At 46.5% G+C, this 24,981-nt stretch overlaps 1 protein-coding gene across 1 annotated transcript; it reads left to right on the plus strand.

Annotated features, from left to right (window-relative positions):
- The first annotated feature begins 549 nt into the window (after positions 1-549).
- On the plus strand, positions 550-6,840 carry LOC133900878 (uncharacterized). Its single transcript, XM_062342137.1, has 4 exons — positions 550-813; positions 2,537-2,708; positions 3,279-3,395; positions 6,535-6,840. The coding sequence occupies exons 1-4, from the start codon at positions 614-616 to the stop codon at positions 6,709-6,711; spliced, it is 666 nt and encodes a 221-aa protein (XP_062198121.1). The 5' UTR covers positions 550-613; the 3' UTR covers positions 6,712-6,840.
- The last annotated feature ends 18,141 nt before the right edge of the window (positions 6,841-24,981 follow it).

Below are 24,981 nucleotides of genomic sequence, written 5' to 3' on the forward strand. Positions count from 1 at the left end.
CTCTCCACTGCTGCTCTCTTCTCTTCTCCCTTCTCTCCTCTGCTAGCCAGCGCATTTTATTAGGCACAAAAGCATCAGAGACTCCGCACATGTCACGCATGCACCGAAAGCATCGACACAACGCGACGTGACAAGATGCAGAGGCGACGCACGCGCCAGGCCCAGCGGCTTTTGAAAACTGAGGTGCCGAATACGGCACTGTGCACTGTATTCAGCACCTCAGTTGCAAAATATAGAGAGTTTTCAGCAACTGAGGTGCCGAATACATACCGTATTCGGCACCTCAGTTTCCGAAAACTGTAGAGCCGGTGTTTTTTCGATATTTCAATAACCGAAAATAAGATTTCGGATTTTGAGGTTCGAATACATGTGCTAAATTTACAAATACGCTTATCTGTTATCTATTTTTACAAATACACTACAGTATGTTATCTTAAATTTCCAATTTTGCCTTTTCCGGGGTATTTGATGTTTTCCCGAAGCAAAATTTTCCTTCCTCTCAAGTCTGAAGTTGAATAAAGCTCGCTACCTTAAAAATATACAAAGGAATATTCTGCTCGGCACCTCACGGGAACGCTAACAGGCTGCGCAGCCTTACGTCGCCGCCACTGCGATGGCCGCTCCCGCCGCCGGAGATGGAGGCGATGTCTCCGAGCCGTGGTGGCGGAGGAAGCGCCAGCGGCGGCCGCCGCCTCCCCCGGAAGCGGACGCTGAGGCGGTGAAGGCGGAGGCTCTGGAACTGATGGCGGCACTCCCCGTGCTCCCGCGCCTCGTCGTCTTCGACCTCGACCACACCCTCTGGCCGTTCCAGTGGTCCGTCTTTCTCCCCCCTCCATTCTCCTATCGCTCTTTGGCATCTCTTTTGTCTTATTTTCCGTCAATACTTTTTATTAGTTGATTGCTAGAGAGGTTAATTGAGGCTCCAAGAATGGTTCTTGGAATCTGAGGACTTCGCCCGTTCTTGGGTTATACATTGTCTCTGATTATTGTAGGAATCTCAGCACTTAAGCCAGGGCCTATACTACACAAATCACTCATATTTGGCCTTAGGATAAAGTTTTGAATGTCCATCTCGTGTTACCTGAAAGGGGTTTATCTTGTGTTCATTCTTTGTTGAATTCGAGTTATTGGCTAAATTTCATAATTGACGAGCTGCACCATACCAATTAACGGGTTAACTCCATTAATTCGCATCATGCGGTGTTGGCTTCATGCCGCCATGAATTATGTATTTTCTTGCTCTAATAAAGCAATAGCTTTGACATGGCTCTGGATTTAGGATTTACATAGCATAGGCTTCAAACTCTACGAAGAAATGGTGCTACCAGTAAATTTCCTTGGATGTTTTGAATGTGGTGTTCGCCCTGATTTCAACATTTCCCTCGTTTGTTTGCTAAACTCCCTAGCTTTCTTATATTAAAGGAAGAACCAGTTATAAAGAACAGAATAAAACAATTTCTCTTACTTCCACTATGAAGATGGTTATGTACTTATGTTCACTTGGGTGTGTAACTGAAGTGCTAGATTACTTAAGGTTCTCCATGGAGTTCTGATTCACACAAACCACATTATCATGGGAATCAAATTGGATTTCCTGCAAACGGAACTTACTCCTGACTCTGGATAAAATCTCATCAACATAAAAATTTGGAGTTAAAAGTAAGAAGGTCAAACATTTAAAACACATGGGGTTATTTGTGTCACAAGTTTTACTCGATGGTAACTATCAACATACACAGTGCTGAATTGTGAGTCTGAGCCAGGGTTAGAAATGGTAAAGCAGGAACAGGATTCTGTCGAGACAAGGTAAGGTCGAAAACGGAGAGATGAACCAAAATGAGAGTCTAGCCACCACTATGTCAACCGAAGGAAAGCAGTTGGAGCAGGTGTCAAAGTTGTTTTTCATGGGCAAGAATAGACTCAATCGCTCAATAAACCAATTGTGTAACATTTTAGATTAATATCACCAGCCACTTTGTATAGTATTGCACCACTTCCGTTTATGGATTTCTATGATCTTCATAGCAATGTTTTTTCGTTACTTACGACGCAAATTCAGAATTTCTTTATAGAATTATCACACTTTTCTGGAAATAGAACAATACATACCTGAAAATCTATTGATTTCTGACTATATGTGAGTTCAGTAATGTTGATCATATTCAATTGGCCTAAAATGGTCCATCAACTTCTGATGTGAGACTTTGCTTCTAGTACTAATCCTTACCTTCTTTCCACAACTGTATGATGATTAAATCATATGATCATTTTGCTACGATGCCGTAAAATCCCTTGGCAAGGGACTTATTGAAGCACCTGTTCACAGTTTCTTTCTCAATGTTTCAATAGTTCACGTAGTATGGTCATGCTTCTATTATTCCAAATTTGGGTCTTATTTTGTGACCTGGGTTTTTCAAATAAGCTAATGCTAAATTCTGCAACTGCGAGCAGCTGTCCATATCTGTAATAATTTCACTTCCTGTATCAGCTTGTTATTGCTCTTTTTTATGTGGAATAAGATGATAATTTATTCCAGTGACCGTCTGCCCAAAGATGAAATGCCGTATCTTTATCCGCAAGCTAGAGGCATACTGAATGCACTCAAGGATAAAGGAGTTGAGATGGCCATTGCTTCTCGAGCATCGAGGAGAGGTGCTGCTAAAACATTTCTGGAAAAACTTGGCATTCACTCCATGTTTGGGGTACAGGTGAGTGCATTTTATTTGGACACTTCTTAAAATGTTGAAAAATACCATTTACCAGCATGTCCATGTTTGTGTTGTAGTTAACTTTCTCCATCATTGTTTCTCGGTAAGATATTGGTGTTATCATCAGGACAGAATACCTTTTGACTCTACTAGAAGTTTGTAGCTTTATGCGAGGCACCCATAAAGCTGTAAGAGAATGTTTTTATGCTACAGAAAAGTGATGTTATTTATCACTGTAAACTTGAATTTTGTATTTGCCATCTCATTCCATCTGTTTGGTTTTTTCTGATTCAAAACAACATCTGGTCCCTTGTTGCACTGTTTTCCGTAACATTTTGCTAAAATTAATTAGGGCAAAATGTTGCTAGCATTATAAATTTCTCTATTATGTAAAAGGAGTATAATAATGTTACTTGGAAACCATAAAGTAATATGAACACCAAAAGAACATTTTGAACCCTAGGAATATGTTTGGACAAACATATGTATATTCTTTTGTCTTTTCATGCCACAATACACAATAAACTTCTACTTGCTACTTGTCGCTAAAGAAGTTTTCATGTAAAATAGGAAATATTCTATACTTGGAGCCCGAAAGGTGACCATTTCCAGAATATCTGCAGGAAGACAGGTGTACCTTATCAATCCATGCTTTTATTTGACGATGAAGTCAGGAATATTATAGCAGTAAGTTCCTTGTACTGTATATTTCTCCACATGTGGTTCTTCTTTTGATACAATGCAGATATCCGTTTATTTGTACTACTAGACCCATTATGACCATGCCAAACAGATACAGATGGCTCTAAAAACAAATATTAGTTAAGAAAGCAGGCATACTTTCTTTCTTGTTACATAATATACTAAGAAACAAATATTTGTAATAATCATCATGAGCAATAAAAAAACTCGACATTGTAAAAAGGATCGGTGACGTCTTAAGAGAGGGTGAATTTGAACACCTAAAACTAATTGGCTCCAAAAACTTTACAAAATAAATCTGTATCAATTTATATCTAAATGTGTTTTAGATTTATCTAGTGTATCTACTCTACCATTCAAAAGGTTTGCAATCTATAGCCAATCATAACAAACTACTCTAGGAAGATAAATATGCAAAGATATATTGCAAGAATGTAAATACGGAACCGTAAAGATGGTAAAGAGAGCAAACTCGGCATAAGGAATTTTTATCCTATGGTATCGATGGCATAAATGTCACCCCTAGTTTACATTAGAGTAGCCACCTAAGCTATAGCTCCCGGATGGCACCCGGTCACAGCCCTTAAGCCATCTAGACCTCAAGTACATGTCATTAGCACTTTTATGGAAAAGTTATTTAATGTTATTGAACTTAGAGACTAGCACATGATATTTCCCATTACGCACATCCTTTGTACCTTCATGTATTTCAATGAGGTTAGTCTAAATATCATGACCATTAGTGAGAGAATAAACTCGATTAAATGTATCAATGTGTAGAGATGATAAAAGGATACCCTTCGCTAAAGCATCGAATTGTCTCTCCTTATTTGTGACACGTTACTTTATCCCCTCTTTGGTGACTCTCCAAACATCTAAACATTTTGGCTTGCAAATAACAAGTCATTAGAATTTTTCAACAGGAGAAATAAGTGTTGTCAAAACGTGGAGCACTACCGGTATCCATCCTTATCCTGAACGTCACATCTCACTAGGCGGTGAAGCCTAATCGATCAAAATGAGAACACAGCTCACATGCCACTTGAATTGACTTATCCTTGTGAAAGGTTTGAGTTCTGGCTCTAATACCAATTGAAAGGGTCGTAGAACCGGCTCTAATACCAATTGAAAAGGATTGATGAGGTCCTAAGAGAGGGATGAATTAAGATATAAAATTAGTTGGCTCCAAAAACTTCACAAGATAAACATATATCAATTTCTATTTAAATGTGCTTAGGTTCATTTAGTGTGTCTACTCTATCGTTTAAAAGGTTTACAACATATAGCCAATACTAACAAACTACTCTAGGAAGGTAAACATGGAAAGGTAGATTGCAAAAATATAAATATAGAAACGTAAAGATAGTAACGAGAGCAAACTTGGCATAAGAGATTTTTATCCCGTAGTATTGATGACATAAACGTCACTCCTAGTCCATATTGGAGCAGACAACTAGGCTATAGCTCCCAGACGCACCCGGTCACGGCCCTTGAGACACCTAGGCCTCAAGTAGTTTGAGCCACTAAGGCAAGTCCTCACCACAAGCCTCTCTTTTGATAACTTGCCACCGTCTTCACTTCGGAGCTTGAGCTACCAAGGCATGGGTCTCCACATCCTTGTACAAGAGTTTTGTCGTTGCTCCACACCAAATTGGAGAATCAACAAGTATGAACCACAAAGGCTCACGGTGTCGGTGAGTCACCAAGATTTTAAGGCGCTGGCATACCACTTGATACAAGCTAGGATCACTTATTGATCCTTTCTCTAAGCAGCAACGCTTAGCAACAACTCTCTCTAGACCTATTAGCACTAATCACTTTCTAATCATGTGCTAATTGTCTTGGATGATCACTTAAGTATTTTGGTAGCTTGGATGTCTTCTTAAGTGTTTATGAGCTTCTCTAGACTCTAGCATACTCAAATGACCGAGTAGATGGTATTTATAGCCTCAAACTCATGCACTAGCTGTTGCTCCAATGATCATAAAAGACTGTGAACACTGGATGATCCAGCGTTAACAGCAGTACAAACACTAACCATTGGAACCCCACTCAAACTCATTGTGAACACCGAATATTCCGGTGTAACCTTGAACAACATCACCAAATTATCCAGTGTGTTTGCTTTAGTCGACCGAGCCTTTCTTCTACACTGTTCAGCCGACCGAGCCTTTCTTCTACACTGTTCATTGTCCGGTGTCTAGATCTTCAGGACACCGGATCATCCGGCATGTACAACCATGCCAAACTAACCATTGAAACATTCTCCTGAAAAATACTTCGGTGCAATCATCCGGCGTGTACACCTTCGAGCATCGGACTATTCGGTATGTATAAATCTTCTACGCCAAAATATTCCTTCTAGAATATACTCCGGTGAGGTTGTCTCAGTGATCACCAGACCATCTGGTGAGTCCATCCTTCTTCTTTTGAAAAATTCACTTCTCCTGTAAAACACTCTGGTGTTCATATCACCTTAACATCAGACCATCAGGTGTGTTATTTTTGGAAAGCTTCTTTTGAGCCAAGAACACCCCGGTGTGTACAACAATCTGAGCACCAGACCATCCGGTGAGTGCAATTTTATCTGATCTCATCCAATTCAATCTTTCTTGAGTTTGGCTTTGGTAGTTTCTTCATGTATAGCATATATGAGACCTACTTAAGCATATATTTGACAAACATATTATTTTCATTAACTATGTTATCATTAATCACTAAAATAGTATACATACTCTAAAAGGATCATGTTCGCTACACATGGAGAGAAGACATCCCTAGCTTCATCTTAAAAAAGGGGAGTAACAAACCCTGGCTAGCTAGGAAGCGCACTGAAACCAACTCTTAGGGAGGTACCAACTTTTTGTTAGCACACTGGTTCGAGTCTGGGTGAGCGGTCTCTCAACTGTAGGCTCTACCAAGAAATTATGCTAGTTGGGTATACAGTGCATCAATGGACTTGAATCTAGCTGTTGATTACTACAAAGTTGATCGAAACTCCAATTCTCCTTTAACATTTTAATAAATGTGTGCATCTCCTTTTGCTATTGTTCTTTCATTGTTGTTCAAGCACATATTAAATTTTTAGCTTATTTTCTTTTACACTCGTCGTGTGCTGTTTCAGACAAATAAGCTAGGGGTTTGTTGCCTGCGCGTGGAGAAAGGTGTAACTCTTGAGAAGCTAAGGATGGGACTGAGCAACTTTGCTAAGACTTCAGCGTCACCAAAGGCAGATCCAACTAGGATGGGACTGAGCAGCTTTGTTAAGACTTCTACAGCTTCGACAGCAGAGAGCCGGTAGAGAGATGAGTTTACTGCATTCCTCGATCCCTTCCTATACTGTCGGCTATGACTACCTTATTGACGCCTGAATTCAGCTGTGATTGTGCGTTCAGCAACACCACTGGGTGATCTATTAGTCTGTTTGCTACATGTCGGGCTTGATAGATGTTGATTTTAGCAAATTGCAATAGGGACTGCATTTCCCGAGTGCAAGAAAATCCTAAAACGAGAGCACCACTGTTGTCATGCTATGCTTGGCCCCCTAAAGATTTCACATGCAATTATGCGAAGGGTAGTGATATTGGAAAACTTTGCCAGGAGAAGTGCGAGGCCAGGATGAGGTCCAGCAAATCAAGTGCTGAAGTGAAGCGGATGTGATGGACAAGTTCATCATCCTGTTGGAAGAAGCCGAGGAGGGGTGGCTTCCAGTGGTGGGTGCGGAAGCTACGGTGGAAACTGGGCTCAGAGACAATGTGCCGCCACTGCTTGCAGACAAGTCACGCAGGAGGGAGAGCGGCCGCAGCGGGAGGCGGAGTAGGATCTCGATGAGGAGGTCCTCATCGTCCAGCGGGGTCTTCGGTGCCGCTGAGCTAGGGAGGCGGCACTAGGTCATCTTGCCGTCTTCACCGCTATCTACGTGTGCTCACGAACTACGCTGCTGTCGGATTTGCGCCAAGGGAGCCGCGCTACCGGAGGCTACTGAGGCAGATGCCACCAGATTTGAGCCTCAAGAGGCTTCTGATCTGGGTCGGAAAGAGGCGGAAAGTTTTTGGTTTAGGGAGAGTGAGGGATCCAGTTGAGCTAGGTCTCAACTTAAGCACCATACAAGATGGATGCAAACCAGCTGCAAAAATGATAGGAAAAAATAGAGCAATGTGTCAGTGCTAAATCCTCAACACAGATGAATTTAGTGTTATATTCCAAATTATCTCCTATTACCATATGTTTGCAATGAAACAACTCCCTCCATTAAAAAGGCATTTTGAACATTCAAGTGTTTTCCAAAACTCTTCGTGTCGACGTATGTGTTGTTTGAGATTATAGTGTGAGTAGTTAGCGTAGTCCAAGTGGCTTGAATGACAAATGGACCTTGAGCTCGAAGTGTAGTGGTGAGTTTTAGGTTGTCGGGAGGTATGTGATGCCGTTGTGTTATGTTTTAAAGTTGTCGAATAAATTTTTTAGCTATGTATACTTATTGTTAAATATTACACCCGCCACTACATGCAAAGGGTAGTGATATTGGAAAACTTCTCCAGGTTTTGGGTGCTGATAGCCGATAGGTCGAAATGGCGCAGTGCGGTCAGAACTAGCAACTGTTGTTACGAGATACAATATGTTCATCGTTGGGTAATTCCAAGAGTACGAGTCACAGCCCACAGGTACATCATCTGTTTTGGGGACCTGAAATTCTTTTAACTTTGAGCATCAAAGCAATATGAAGAATTTCCAAAAACAATGTATCAGGTTTCTCTTTCCGTTCTCCCAACACGAATTATACCTGAACTTGAAAATGAAATGGACTTTTACTAAATTCGAGCTACTTTCGACAAATTTTTGTAGAAGTTTTCATGTTTATTATTGCTCGATCTTGGCTTCGAAATTTTTAAAAGATTTGTTTTTACCGGATATATTTCATTAGAAATGAGTCAGGTTTGCACCACGGTCCCACATGCGAATAAGCCAGTACCAGTTTAGACTAGGGGAAAAAAAGGTCCGATTGGTACGGAAGTGTATCAACTTTCAGCTAATTTGCATCAGATTTCTCAAGTCAAATTCCTTAGCCCGTGTGTTGTCCGCTCTGAGACCGCAAAGGCTCAAAGTACTATGAGTGTATTGCCAACTCAGTTTGCTCTTTGGTCGAATCAACTGGATTCCTCTACATCCTTTTTTTTTTAATGGAAAGTAACTCCATTAACCAGAGGCCAAAACATCAGCGGCCACCAAAGATATTACATCTTGAGGAACGGAATCCGGCCAAGTAGAACACCACCAAAAAAAAGACCGGCACTAATGCTAACTAGCTTATAAGCTATCTTGTTACATGACCGTGGGTTATGCAAAACTCGAACCACATTGAAGCTAGTAACCATGAGAAATTTAATCTCCCTAATAAGGACCCCAATGCTGACGAATCTAGGATTGAACTGGTAATAGTTGATTTCAAAGTGCTCGCATCCGTCTCAGGTTCAATTCTCATCATACCAGCCTCGCTTGCAAAGTTTAGAGCCTATAGACATGCTTCAGCTTGCAGGGCATGAGAGATATGTTGGATACTCCCTGCACCCGATGCAACCTCCTCACCACGGTGATCACGGATGATGAAGCCCCAACCACCTTTATTTCTTTGCTCATAAAAGGACCCATCGACATTGACTTTTAAAAATTCTTCTGTAGGCCTTTGCCACATTCGATCAGAAATTACATGCTGCACACGTGGCTTTTGAAGATACTCCAAAAATTTAGTAACGTGTCTCTGAATTTGGAAGCAGATCTAATCATGAGATTTAGCCTTATCCCCTGCATTTACACCATTCCTTTCTGTCCAGATCATCCACAACACAACAACCACCCATAGCTAGATTTCTTCAGGCAAACTCCAAGTATACAACAGGATTTCCTTAGGAGAAAGCATGGCCTGCATTGCATTACGATGATCCTCCATTTGTAGCTGCCTCCAGATTACTCGGGCAGACTTACATTTCAGCAGCAAGTGACCCCAGTCCTCATCGAACCTAAAAACACATAGGACATCTGTGTCCAGATCAATGCCACATGACTTAATTTTCCTGCGCATGGGCAAGCTATTATGTGCCAATCTCCAAGCAAAGACCTTTATTTTGTTCGGACATTAAGATGCCATATCTTGTGCCAAGGGAAGCCAAACCCCATTTCTGGAATTTGAATAGCAACAGCAATACTTGGGCCTTGCGGATCAGCGCCACAAGCAATGCAAACCTTATAAGCCGATTTAACACTAAAAATTCCTTTCAGATCAAAGTGCCAAGCAATGAAATCTTCCATATCATCACGGAGAGGAATAGAAAGAATGATATCTGCATCCTCTGTGTTGAACCTTTGCTGTACCAACTGAACATCCCATCTTGCCGTGATTGGATTAATTAGATCACTTACTCGGTGCAGCAAAGATTGCCCCTGTATGGTGCTCGGCCTCCTAGTAGTTCCTCTAGGCATCCATGGATCAGACCAGATATTAACAATTTCCCCATTGCCAATACCAAATAAAGCCTTCTTTCAGAAGATTGATCCCTTTCAACACACTGCACCAGGTTATGACATACCATCTATACCTTGCGCTTCAAGTACGTTCCCATGTGGATAATATTTGACCTGTAAGATTTGTGCACATAAAGAATACGATTCTTTTAGCAACCTTCAACCTTGTTTAGCTAGCATTGCCAAATTAAACACATGCAGGTCCTAAAAACCCAAACCACCATCTTTCTTTGGTTACGTCAACTTTTCCCATGATAACCGATGCATCTTATCCTTCTCCTGCTGACTCCACCAATACCGACATATCATCGAGCTCACTTTATCGCAAAAGCTTTTCGTGAGGTCGAAACATGCCATTGCGTAGATCGGAATCGCTTGTGCAACCGCTTTGATCAAGATTTCCTTTCTAGCTTTAGAGAGAAATTTCTCCTTCCATCCTTGTATGCGTTTCCAAATGCGACCCTTGATATACTGGAAGGCCTTTGACTTGGAATGGCTGATATGTATGGGCAAGCCCAAGTATTTATCATTGGGAGCTTCTAAGCTTAATTGCAGGACTTTTTTTACCTCCTGGCGTCTGACTTCCAAGACATTCTTGCTAAACATGATAGATGATTTTTCATTGTTTATCTTTCGCCCCTAATACTCCTCATAAACCTCTAGTATATGTTGCAACTGTGATGCATTCTTGGCCTTCATCAAGATCAAAGAATCATCTGCGAATAACAAATGCGAGATACTGGACGCCCCTTGGCATATGGTAATACCTTGAATCATATTGTTTGCTTCAGTGTGATGTAACAAAGAAGAAAAACCCTCGGCACAGATCAATAATAGATATGGAGACAAAGGATCTCCCTGTCGTAGTCCCCTTTTTGGGATGATCTCCTCCGAAAGTTCACTGTTAATCTTGATACGTTACCAAACAGTCCGCACATATTTCATGAGCAAATCAACCATACCTTGATGTAGACCTAGACGTGTCAACATGGCTTCCAAGAAATCCCATTCAACTCGGTCATAGGCTTTGCTCATATCGAGCTTCAGAGCCAAATAACCATCATTCCTAGCCCTCTTATTCTGCAGAAAATGTGTCATCTCATATGCCACGAGTACATTGTTCGTAATCAACCATCCTGGGACAAAAGCACTCTGGTTTGGTGATATAATATTATTCAGAAAAACTTTGAGCTGATTAGCTAACACCTTAGAGATGATCTTGTATTAAACATTGCATAGACTAATGGGACGCAGATCTTTTAGACGCTGAGGATCTTTTACCTTAGGAATAAGAATCACCATTGTTTCATTCCAACCTCTAGCACATCACCCCCATTCAGCACCATGAGCACCTCCTCTGTGAGGAACCGTCCAAATAGTATTCTAATTAATCATCAGGAGGATCATTATTCATAATCACAACCTCGACGATTAACCAGAATACCATTCCGGTAGTCCCGGCACGTGTTTTGTGCCCAGGATCGGAACACATGCCTTCCAACTCAAATATCACAACACAGTTTAATAGAGAGCAAATAATTAAACTGGATTACCATTATTAAACAAGCAACTGCTTCCACAATTTACAACAAAAGAGGAACAACAACAACTAAGCAGCGGAAGAAAACCTATACAACCAAAAGAGTATGGAGCCGCATGCCCTTAGGCTCCATACCAAAAGCGCCGGAGCTCGGAGTAGAAGGTGCTACTCCTGCCCGCCACCCTGATCGGCAGGCACAAAGTAGCCGAACACTGCCTCTTCATCGCCAACCTGCGAACCTGGAAGCAACTTAAGGGCAGCACCCTTAGTACGAAGGTACTAGCAAGTCTTACACAGTATGAGTATATATATTCTCGACTCCAAGGATCATGCATTTAAAGCTGTAGCAAGGATTAAGACATGTTTAAGTTCATTAAGCGGTAAGCAACCTAGACTCTAGGTGTAAGCAACTGACTTAACCAACCACCAACTCAAACCCTGCCAACCACCTGATCAAAACAGATATGTAACAACAAGTGTATAAAAGTAAACCATTCCCACCAAACCACCAACCACATACCGACCAAACCACCCAAACCATTCCCACCAAACCACCAACCACATACCGACCAAACCACCCCAATCCAACCATGCCACAACCCACATCGAAACTCTACGACCAAAATATGGTCGCTCGGTGGAGATAAGCGATAGCGATGCTCATGACCGAGAGCGCGGCAGCTCGAACTGATTTTACACCCTGCAGGGGGATACTCCTGGACCCACACGACACAGGGACCATACGGCTTGTGCCACCCGCTAAGATGCGCACAAGGGGGTACCCGTGACAACCTTTCCCAACCAGGCCCAACCATGTGGATCAACCATAGCTCGGCACGGCGGTATTAGAACTACTCCCCGAGCAAACTAATACCGCTAAAAGCCGGACTCAAACCGGACTCACACCGTCTATGACGAGGCCCACATGACCACGTCTGCGAAGGTAATCGGCTCGCCTACCATTATATCAGCATGTGGTGAGTAAGGTATGTGCTAAAGCCGACTACACCGATGATCGGTGCTTAACCGGTGCAAGCGGTCTACGGTGTCCGGGTTCCCTCCCCGAACTGCCTGAGGACTCCTCGTGAGCAGATGACACCCCTAACACCGCCCACACCTCGTCTCAACTCACCACTCACCAAACCGACTCATCATCAACACAACCATAAGTGCGAACAAATAATAAGTCCTAGGCTCGCGACAACGGTGGACGCCGTCGTCGACTTCTACCGGAAAGCCTAAGTACCACTAAGCATAGCGAACTAAAATTAGACCTCGATGACACCACTAGGCTCCTAGGAACAACACATGACACGTGACCGAAATGGGATAATGCATCGGCATAGGTTCTACCCAACTCAGTACCCGACACATGCAATGTATACATAAGCGTAGATAACATATTAAAATTTCAAGTAGACACGGTGCAATATGAACGATGCTTGCCTTGCTGCCCTGAATCAGAAAGGTGGGACGCCTCACGATCGCCCACGGCCTCCGGGATCGACGGATCGGCGTTCACTACAGAGAGCAACGCGTGCAATGTAATGAGCATGTATGAAATGCGATCATGTAGGAAAAATATGCTCCACAATACATGACAACATTATTCCAAGATCGTACTGTCCAAACCAGAATTTTCCAAGTGGTCTCAAAAGTTTGGAGTTCCTACGAATTAACTACGAATTTTACAAGCTATCAGCTATCAGGAAAGCCTGATAAACCGTGCTCGGGTGCCCGGGATGAACAGTACTCACGGGGGTACCCGGGGTGAACAGTACCCGGGGGTGCTCGTGATCGACCGTGCTCGGGTGCTCGGGGGTGAACAGTACAGGGGGGTGCTCGGGGTGAACAGTACCCGGGGGTCGTCGGGGTCGACCGTGCTCGGGGTGAACAGTACAGGGGGTCCTCGGGTGAACAGTACCCGGGGGGTCGTCGGGTGAACAGTACCGGGGGTGCTCGGGTGAACAGTACCCGGGGGTCGTCGGTGAACAGTATCAGGGAGTGCTCGGTGAACAGTATCAGGGGGTGCTCGCGGTGACTGAACTCGTGCTCGGGTGAACAGTACCCAGAGGTCGTCGGGTGAACAGTACCCGGGGTGCTCGGGAGTGCTCGCGGTGACTGAGCTCGTGCTCGGGTGAACAGTACCCGGGGGTCGTCGGGTGAACAGTACCGGGGGGTCGTCGGTGAACAGTACCCGGGGTGCTCGGGAGTGCTCGCGGTGACTGAGCTCGTGCTCGGGTGAACAGTACCCGGGGGTCGTCGGGTGAACAGTACCCGGGGTGCTCGGGAGTGCTCGCGGTGACTGAGCTCGTGCTCGGGTGAACAGTACCGGGGGTCGTCGGTGAACAGTATCAGGGGTGCTCGGGTGAACAGTACCCGGGGTGCTCGGGTGAACAGTACTCGGCGCTACAGTAAAATCAGCCTCGCGCAGCTCCAGAACAGCAGCCATTACGAAGGGAAAAACTGAGCTAAACTAACCTGGGAGTCTCTCTAAATCAAAAGTAAAAATGCCTAGAAGGGTGTACAGGGTCTAGACTTTGCTCAACCGCCTAGCAACATGATTCCTAACTCAAATCCACATAAATCCTCATTTGTTCCCAGACTGCAGAACTTTAAGAACTTTGCAACCCTAGTTCCAGATCCAAGATCTATCCAACCAAAAATGAGCATACTTGCCATGGGAGCCTAGCAGACTCACCTAAGGTCCTTTGCTGAGGTTGGTGACCGCCAGTTGAAGGAGGAAACGACGGAAAATGGCTTGGAGAAGAGAGGAAAAAACTGCTGCTTCCTTGCTTCTCCCAAAGAACACCAAACAAGTTCAGAACCAGCTCGAATTCCTTCGGGGAAACTGAAAATGAATTGGATGGACGAGTAGTCCCTGAGCTGGTGGTCAGGTGAGTACCACATACGTACCTTGATCTTGCTCCCAGAGGTAGGGATCCAAAACGGGAAAAATGGAGCCTAAAAGAGAGAGTGAGAGACAGCCAACTCCAACTTGCTTCCTCAAAAAGCCTTATCTGGTGGAGTGGGTGAGTAGTACGTATGGGCAAGCTTTTTAGGGGGAGAGAGAGTGTTGTTGCCCACCTATAGAGAGATATTTTCCACCCAAGTGGGCCCCATTTACCTAGAGGAAAGTCCAGACTTGCTTCTAGCTCTTTTATTTCTCTTAGATTTTCCTTCTCCCACCTCATTGATTCAAAGTGAGGTGCTCCAGTGACCCAAACTGGAACATGAAGCTGAAATTGCATGTTTTAGGATTAAAACACACAATTACGGATTTTAGGACGTGACAAACCTCCCCCCCTAAAAAGAATCTCGTCCCGAGATTCAGTATGAGTCGGGGAGAGAACGATGAGCACACTCATGTGAGAGATTCCAAATATACCATATTGCGACATCTTTCACAAGTCCTCAAAGAACTCAGGATACTCGGAGCGGAGCTTATCTTCCCGCTCCCATGTCGCTTCGGCTTCTGTATGGTGGCTCCATTGGACTTTCAGGAATTTGGTAGAGTGGCGTCGTGTCTTGCGCTCGGCTTCATCCAAGATACAAATTGGTCGCTCACAATATGTCAAATCCGGTTGCAACTCTTGGGGTGCAATTTCAACGACTTCCGTCGGGACTCGGAGACACTTCTTCAATTGTGACACATGGAACACATTGTGTACGGCGGAGAGAGACGGAGGTAAGTCCAACTGGTACGCGACCTCTCCACGCCGAGCAAGAATCTGAAATGGACCAACATACCGAGGCGCCAATTTGCCTCGGACTTGGAATCGACGAACGCCTTTGAGAGGTGAGACCTTCAGGTACACGTGATCCCCCACCTCAAAGGTGAGCTCTCGGCGACGTCGATCTGCATAGCTCTTCTGCCTAGACTGGGCCGTGAGAATACTCCTGCGGATATTCTGGACATGGTCTTCTGCCTCCTTGACCAAATCCGGACCCAGAAAAGCCCGCTCACCGGATTCAGACCAATTCAGCGGCATACGGCACCTCCGACCATAAAGGGCCTCGAATGGCGCCATCCCAATACTAGCCTGGAAACTGTTGTTATACGAAAATTCCGCGAACGGCAGGCATATGTCCCACTTCTTCCCATAAGTGAGCACACAAGCACGGAGCATATCTTCGAGAATCTGATTTACCCTCTCCGTCTGACCATCCGTCTGCGGGTGATACGCCGTGCTGTGGAACAATTCGGTTTCCATAGCCTCCTGGAAACTTCTCCAGAAATGAGAAGTAAACTGTGTACCCCGATCAGAAACGAGCTTCTTCGGCACTCCATGGAGACAAACAATTCTAGTGAGGTACAACTCCGCATACTGCTTAGCAGAATAAGTGGTCCTGACAGGAAGGAAATGCGCGGATTTTGTCAACCGGTCCACGATGACCCAAATAGAGTCATACCCACTCGAAGTCTTCGGTAAGCCAGTAATGAAATCCATCCCAACTTCTTCCCACTTCCAAGATGGAATGGGCAAAGGCTGGAGTGTGCCGGCAGGCTTGATGTGTTCAGCCTTCACCCTTCGGCAGACGTCGCACTCAGACACATACCTAGCAATCTCCCGCTTCATGCGAGTCCACCAGAAGCGGGGTTTCAAATCCTGATACATCTTCGTACTGCCAGGGTGAATGGCCAGCAACGAATCATGAGCCTCGTCAAGGATCTTCTTCCTCAGCGCCTCGACCCTCGGAACCACTAGACGGTCCCCAAACCAGATAACGCCTTGATCATCCTCAGTAAAGCACAAGGCCTGCCCGATCTTCCTCTTCTCTCGAATTCGGGCCATACCCTTATCATCCCTCTGTGCAGCCTTAATCTCATCAATGAGCGTGGACTTGATTTCGAGATTGGCAATAAAACCGTCCGGCACCATATCAAGCCCAAGACGCCGGAAATCATCGCATAACGTGGAATCCATCGGCGAGGCTACAAGACAGTGACAATGAGCCCTTCGACTCAAAGCATCGGCGACCACATTCGCCTTGCCAGGATGGTAGTGAACCTCCAGTTCGTAGTCTTTGATCAACTCAAGCCACCTGCGCTGCCTCATGTTCAAATCTGACTGCGTGAAGATGTACTTCAGGCTCTTGTGATCTGTGTAGATACGGCACAAGTTGCCCATCAAGTAGTGGCGCCACATCTTCAGAGCGTGCACGACAGCTGCAAGTTCAAGATCATGTGTTGGATAGTTCTCCTCGTGACGCTTCAGCTGTCGGGATGCATATGCAACGACTCGGTCCTCCTGCATCAAAACACAGCCGAGACCGATGCCGGACGCGTCGCAATACACATCAAATCCTCTGGTCACATCAGGTTGAGCAAGCACTGGAGCGGTCGTGAGCAGCTTCTTCAATGTCTGGAAGGCAGACTCACAGGCATCTGACCACTCAAACACGCTGCCTTGCTTCAACAACTGAGTCATCGGCTTCGCAACCTTGGAGAAGTTCTCGATGAACCGACGGTAATAGCCTGCAAGTCCAAGAAAACTCCGGATCTCACTGACATTCTGGGGCTGAACCCAGTCGAGCACATCCTGCACCTTGCTCGGGTCAACTGCCACTCCGTTCTCTGATAGAACATGTCCCAGAAAAGCCACCTCCCTGAGCCAGAACTCACACTTGCTGAACTTGGCATACAACTGATGCTCTCGGAGCCTGCCCAGAACAATACGGAGGTGCCCAATGTGCTCTTGTACAGTCTTGGAGTATATCAGAATGTCGTCGATGAAAACAATGACAAACTTGTCCAACTCCTCCATGAATACCGAGTTCATGAGGTACATAAAGAAAGCCGGCGCATTAGTCAAGCCAAACGACATAACGGTGAACTCATACAAGCCGTATCGAGTAGAGAACGCTGTCTTTGGAATATCCTCTGGTCGGACCTTGATCTGGTGATAGCCCAGCCTCAAGTCAATCTTTGAGAAGACTCGGGCTCCAGTCAACTGATCAAACAAGATGTCGATCCTAGGAAGCGGATACACATTCTTCACAGTGACTGCATTCAGTGGACGGTAATCAACACACATCCGGAGAGTGTCGTCCTTCTTCTTCACGAATAGAGCCGAGCATCCCCAAGGTGAGGAACTAGGACGAATGAAACCCTTCGCCAGCAGCTCCTGGATCTGCTTCTTCAGCTCAACTAGCTCAACTGGCGACATCTTATACATCTTCTTCGAAACCGGGGCCGCACCGGGCACGAGATCAACAGAGAACTCCACTGCCCTACCAGGCGGCATTCCAGGCAACTCATCCGGAAAGACATCCGGAAATTCCCACACCACAGGAATGGTCTCCATAATCCTGGTGGGGACAGCCTTTACGGCGAACAGGCAGGACTTGACATCCTCTAGCTTTAACTGGACCCGAGTACCCGACAGACCATTGAGGGTGACGGTCCGCCGAGCACAGTCCAACACAGCCTTGTTCTTGGAGAGCCAATTCATCCCCAGAATAATATCAATTCCCTTCGAGTTCATCACTAACAGATTGACAAAGAAGGGAACTCCGTTGACAATTACCGCCGCTTTATTCACACACTGGTTGATTAAAACTTTGGCCCCTGGGGCGTCTATAAGGTACGGTGTGTGGGTAGCACTGACTCTCAACCCACTTTTCCAAACATAACCCGAAGATATAAAGGAGTGAGAGGCTCCTGAATCAAACAAAACCACTGCAGAAAAGATGTCAGAGTTGAAACTCATATCCAACGTACCCATTAGGACGGTGTCACCCTCCTGAACCTCGTCGGCGGTAGTGTGGCGAGCTCGACCACGCTTGGGAACGTGAGTCGCCTGCGAAGACTGTGGTGCTGACTGAGCCGGCGGTGGTCGCGGGGCACTCAGCGCGGCTCCTGGCCTCGGATACGGGCACTCCCTCGAGAAATGGCCGACGCGGCCGCAGTTGAAGCACGGACCGCCTGAGCCACCGGTCACGCTCACTTGGGAGCCGGCTGGTCGTGCAGCCTGCCCCTGTGGAGCGGAGAACGCAGGACGTGGTACAAACCACATCGGTCGTGGGTAGCCAGCCGACGGCACTTGAGACTGTGGAGGCTGACTCTCAGTGCGGGCGCGTTGCGAGCTCCCGCCCACAGAAGACGAGGAACCCCTCTTCCGCCTCTTCTCCTCTTGGTGGCTCTTATACTTGAGCTCCACTGTGATCGACGTGCTCACCAACTCGTTGAAGTCGGCGAACTTATGCGCGGACAACCGGTCCTGCATCTTTGAGTTCAGGCCATTCACAAAGCGGCGCTGCTTGCGCGCATCCGTGCTGACCTCCTCGGTAGCATATTGTGCAAGGTGGTTGAACATCTGCACGTACTCCATCACCGCCCGACCTCCTTGCTTGAGGTCCTCAAACTCCCGCCTCTTAGCCTCCATGAGGCCACTCGGTATGTGAAACGAGCGGAAGGCCTCGCGAAACTCCGCCCATGACACGCGGTGATCGGCGGGGTGCATGGCCAGAAAGCCGGACCACCACGCACCCGCCGGGCCCTGAAGCTGATGGGTGGCGAAGAGCGCCTTCTCGTGATCCTCACAACGAAGAAGGGCGAGCTTCTGCTCAATCGTCCGGAGCCAATGATCAGCATCGAGAGGATCCTCAGCTCGCGAGAAGACCGGCGGCTGAGTCCGCAAAAAGTCCGAGAAGTCGTCTCGGCGCACGGCCCCACCTCCTCCATGAGGAGCCGCGTTGCGCACGAGAGCCTCCAGGAGCGCTTGGTTCGTCTGGAGGAGAGCGTGATTCGCTTGGCGGTTCTGCTCAATTTGCATGAGCACTTCCGCCATGGTCGGCGGTGGAGGAGGGTTGTTCTGACCGGAACCCTCCGGAACCTCTCCACTACGCCGAGTGACAACCATTCTTGAAATGTAAAATAAAAGGGGGAAACGTCAAATTCCGACTCAGCACAATGCGTTCGCCGGATATATTGTTAGAATCCCGTAATACATGTACAAACATGAATGCATGCATGAATGCCATGAAATGATGCATGCTCGAACCTAGCTACCGCTTCTTTCTCAAAATAAGAATCGCACCTGCAAGCATCAAAATCACAGGCAGTTTATAATATCCAGAACGTACCCTTCGCGCTAGAAAGAGTAAGAGCGCGAACGGCCCTTGTACCACATGCCGTACAAGCGACAATCCATACGTCGACAACGACGTATTCACTTCCCGTAGACCCTACGGGACATCTCGTGTAAACGCCACACGAGTAGACGACCATGTCTCCCATCGCATGGTGGATGTTCATACGCTATTGCTAGCGTATTCACTTCCCGTACGGATCACCGTACGGAACATGCCGGGCCCCTGCCTCGCATCCGGCTGAGCCCTCGGTGATTAACCGCCACCGAGCGTCGTACCTTACCTTCCGACGATGCAAAGCCGAAGATGCAATGCTCAACATGAATCGATGCAGGGTCGAAAGCAAAACAATGTGGTATAAGACATATAAACGTCACTCATAATACGCATTTTAACTTAGGGGCATAAACGATAGCAGTTTAATACATATTAGACCTGAAGAGGCATAAACATAATTCATGGGTTATTTAGGTGAAGTTGTCGACTTACTAAACAACGCACTAATTATGTTTAGGCTACTAAATTAAACCAGGCTCTGATACCAAGCTGTGAGGAACCGTCCAAATAGTATTCTAATTAATCATCAGGAGGATCATTATTCATAATCACAACCTCGACGATTAACCAGAATACCATTCCGGTAGTCCCGGCACGTGTTTTGTGCCCAGGATCGGAACACATGCCTTCCAACTCAAATATCACAACACAGTTTAATAGAGAGCAAATAATTAAACTGGATTACCATTATTAAACAAGCAACTGCTTCCACAATTTACAACAAAAGAGGAACAACAACAACTAAGCAGCGGAAGAAAACCTATACAACCAAAAGAGTATGGAGCCGCATGCCCTTAGGCTCCATACCAAAAGCGCCGGAGCTCGGAGTAGAAGGTGCTACTCCTGCCCGCCACCCTGATCGGCAGGCACAAAGTAGCCGAACACTGCCTCTTCATCGCCAACCTGCGAACCTGGAAGCAACTTAAGGGCAGCACCCTTAGTACGAAGGTACTAGCAAGTCTTACACAGTATGAGTATATATATTCTCGACTCCAAGGATCATGCATTTAAAGCTGTAGCAAGGATTAAGACATGTTTAAGTTCATTAAGCGGTAAGCAACCTAGACTCTAGGTGTAAGCAACTGACTTAACCAACCACCAACTCAAACCCTGCCAACCACCTGATCAAAACAGATATGTAACAACAAGTGTATAAAAGTAAACCATTCCCACCAAACCACCAACCACATACCGACCAAACCACCCAAACCATTCCCACCAAACCACCAACCACATACCGACCAAACCACCCCAATCCAACCATGCCACAACCCACATCGAAACTCTACGACCAAAATATGGTCGCTCGGTGGAGATAAGCGATAGCGATGCTCATGACCGAGAGCGCGGCAGCTCGAACTGATTTTACACCCTGCAGGGGGATACTCCTGGACCCACACGACACAGGGACCATACGGCTTGTGCCACCCGCTAAGATGCGCACAAGGGGGTACCCGTGACAACCTTTCCCAACCAGGCCCAACCATGTGGATCAACCATAGCTCGGCACGGCGGTATTAGAACTACTCCCCGAGCAAACTAATACCGCTAAAAGCCGGACTCAAACCGGACTCACACCGTCTATGACGAGGCCCACATGACCACGTCTGCGAAGGTAATCGGCTCGCCTACCATTATATCAGCATGTGGTGAGTAAGGTATGTGCTAAAGCCGACTACACCGATGATCGGTGCTTAACCGGTGCAAGCGGTCTACGGTGTCCGGGTTCCCTCCCCGAACTGCCTGAGGACTCCTCGTGAGCAGATGACACCCCTAACACCGCCCACACCTCGTCTCAACTCACCACTCACCAAACCGACTCATCATCAACACAACCATAAGTGCGAACAAATAATAAGTCCTAGGCTCGCGACAACGGTGGACGCCGTCGTCGACTTCTACCGGAAAGCCTAAGTACCACTAAGCATAGCGAACTAAAATTAGACCTCGATGACACCACTAGGCTCCTAGGAACAACACATGACACGTGACCGAAATGGGATAATGCATCGGCATAGGTTCTACCCAACTCAGTACCCGACACATGCAATGTATACATAAGCGTAGATAACATATTAAAATTTCAAGTAGACACGGTGCAATATGAACGATGCTTGCCTTGCTGCCCTGAATCAGAAAGGTGGGACGCCTCACGATCGCCCACGGCCTCCGGGATCGACGGATCGGCGTTCACTACAGAGAGCAACGCGTGCAATGTAATGAGCATGTATGAAATGCGATCATGTAGGAAAAATATGCTCCACAATACATGACAACATTATTCCAAGATCGTACTGTCCAAACCAGAATTTTCCAAGTGGTCTCAAAAGTTTGGAGTTCCTACGAATTAACTACGAATTTTACAAGCTATCAGCTATCAGGAAAGCCTGATAAACCGTGCTCGGGTGCCCGGGATGAACAGTACTCACGGGGGTACCCGGGGTGAACAGTACCCGGGGGTGCTCGTGATCGACCGTGCTCGGGTGCTCGGGGTGAACAGTACAGGGGGGTGCTCGGGGTGAACAGTACCCGGGGGTCGTCGGGGTCGACCGTGCTCGGGGTGAACAGTACAGGGGTCCTCGGGTGAACAGTACCCGGGGGTCGTCGGGTGAACAGTACCGGGGGTGCTCGGATGAACAGTACCCGGGGGTCGTCGGTGAACAGTATCAGGGAGTGCTCGGTGAACAGTATCAGGGGGTGCTCGCGGTGACTGAACTCGTGCTCGGGTGAACAGTACCCAGAGGTCGTCGGGTGAACAGTACCCGGGGTGCTCGGGAGTGCTCGCGGTGACTGAGCTCGTGCTCGGGTGAACAGTACCCGGGGGTCGTCGGGTGAACAGTACCGGGGGGTCGTCGGTGAACAGTACCCGGGGTGCTCGGGAGTGCTCGCGGTGACTGAGCTCGTGCTCGGGTGAACAGTACCCGGGGGTCGTCGGGTGAACAGTACCCGGGGGTGCTCGGGAGTGCTCGCGGTGACTGAGCTCGTGCTCGGGTGAACAGTACCGGGGGTCGTCGGTGAACAGTATCAGGGGTGCTCGGGTGAACAGTACCCGGGGTGCTCGGGTGAACAGTACTCGGCGCTACAGTAAAATCAGCCTCGCGCAGCTCCAGAACAGCAGCCATTACGAAGGGAAAAACTGAGCTAAACTAACCTGGGAGTCTCTCTAAATCAAAAGTAAAAATGCCTAGAAGGGTGTACAGGGTCTAGACTTTGCTCAACCGCCTAGCAACATGATTCCTAACTCAAATCCACATAAATCCTCATTTGTTCCCAGACTGCAGAACTTTAAGAACTTTGCAACCCTAGTTCCAGATCCAAGATCTATCCAACCAAAAATGAGCATACTTGCCATGGGAGCCTAGCAGACTCACCTAAGGTCCTTTGCTGAGGTTGGTGACCGCCAGTTGAAGGAGGAAACGACGGAAAATGGCTTGGAGAAGAGAGGAAAAAACTGCTGCTTCCTTGCTTCTCCCAAAGAACACCAAACAAGTTCAGAACCAGCTCGAATTCCTTCGGGGAAACTGAAAATGAATTGGATGGACGAGTAGTCCCTGAGCTGGTGGTCAGGTGAGTACCACATACGTACCTTGATCTTGCTCCCAGAGGTAGGGATCCAAAACGGGAAAAATGGAGCCTAAAAGAGAGAGTGAGAGACAGCCAACTCCAACTTGCTTCCTCAAAAAGCCTTATCTGGTGGAGTGGGTGAGTAGTACGTATGGGCAAGCTTTTTAGGGGGAGAGAGAGTGTTGTTGCCCACCTATAGAGAGATATTTTCCACCCAAGTGGGCCCCATTTACCTAGAGGAAAGTCCAGACTTGCTTCTAGCTCTTTTATTTCTCTTAGATTTTCCTTCTCCCACCTCATTGATTCAAAGTGAGGTGCTCCAGTGACCCAAACTGGAACATGAAGCTGAAATTGCATGTTTTAGGATTAAAACACACAATTACGGATTTTAGGACGTGACATCCTCCTTCACTTTTACACCAATATTGTCCCAGAAAGTCTTCAAAAAAACAGCCGGCATTCCATCTGGCCCGAGAGCTTTCAGATCACCAATTCCATTAAGGGCTTCAACAATTTCCTCCTTTGTAAATGCTGATGAGAACGATTCGTTCATTGCCGGAGTAACACAGATTTGAACTTTGTCCAGCACCTCATGTACATGTGACACACCTTGAGAAGTGAACAAATCATTATATTGTGTAGCAATGTAGTCACACAGGCCACTCTCTTATATCCAGGTCCCATCCTCATGTTGTAGGCACTTAATTCTATTTATTTTCTTCCTATGGGAGGCGGATGCATGAAAGAATCTTGTATTTCGATCACCTTGTCGCAACCACTCGACATGAGCCCTCTGTTTCCAATACAAGTTCTGTTGGTCCTCAAGATGCTCGAGCATATACCGAATAACTTGTTCCTTGTGCACACTATCCTGAGAGATTGGTGCTCGTAGACAATCTGCAAGTTCTTTCTTCACCTTTTTTATTCTTTTCTCTAGATCACCAAGAACATTCTTGTTCCAATCTGATAGAACTCAAGATACATCCTTCAGTCCTTCCTTTACAGAATTAGAACCCAGTTGAAAAGATTCCATCCACACTTGTTGCACCAACTCCGCATAGCCATCCTTCATGAGCCATCGAGCTTCAAATTTGGAACACATCAGGGTCGGCTCATTAGTATCTCCGTTATCCATACCATCTAGATGGATAATAATGGGACGGTGGTCAGAGTGTCTAGGCTTGCCGTTTACAACTTCATGGAGAGGGAAGCGACTTCGCCCATCAAGATTCACCACAGCCCTATCCAACCTCTCCCGGATGTATCGATCAACAGTATGTCTCTGATTACGCCAGGTAAAATCATCACCGTTGTACCCCAGATCATTCAACCAAACCACAATCCTCCAACACCTCCCAAAACCTGTCCATGAAAGCTTGGGGCCGAGCTACCCCACCCTACTTCTCATGAGTGAACAAGATCTCGTTGAAGTCTCCCACACACATCCATGGACCCGAAACGTGATGGTTTTTCAATGTCCGAAGTGCCCTCCATGTGAGGTCCTTCTTATCCCATTGCGGCTCACCATAGATGCTCGTAAGCTGCCAAGTACCACCATGCTGATCTCCCACGTCCACATCAATGTACAGTCTCGAAATCTCTTTGAGACTTACATCAATGCCCGATCGCCAAAATAGTGCCAAACCTCCACTTCTACCCACACATGGTTTGCGCACCATATTGGTAAGCCCTAACATCCATCTAAACTTCTCAACTCCCCGCTTGTCCATCTTAGTTTTAGATAAGAAGATAATATCCTAATCCACCCGCTTCTGGAGACCCAGAAGCCCCGAATTGCCG

The sequence above is a fragment of the Phragmites australis genome, chromosome 19 (assembly GCF_958298935.1).
Source record: "Phragmites australis chromosome 19, lpPhrAust1.1, whole genome shotgun sequence".
Taxonomy (NCBI): Eukaryota; Viridiplantae; Streptophyta; class Magnoliopsida; order Poales; family Poaceae; genus Phragmites; species Phragmites australis.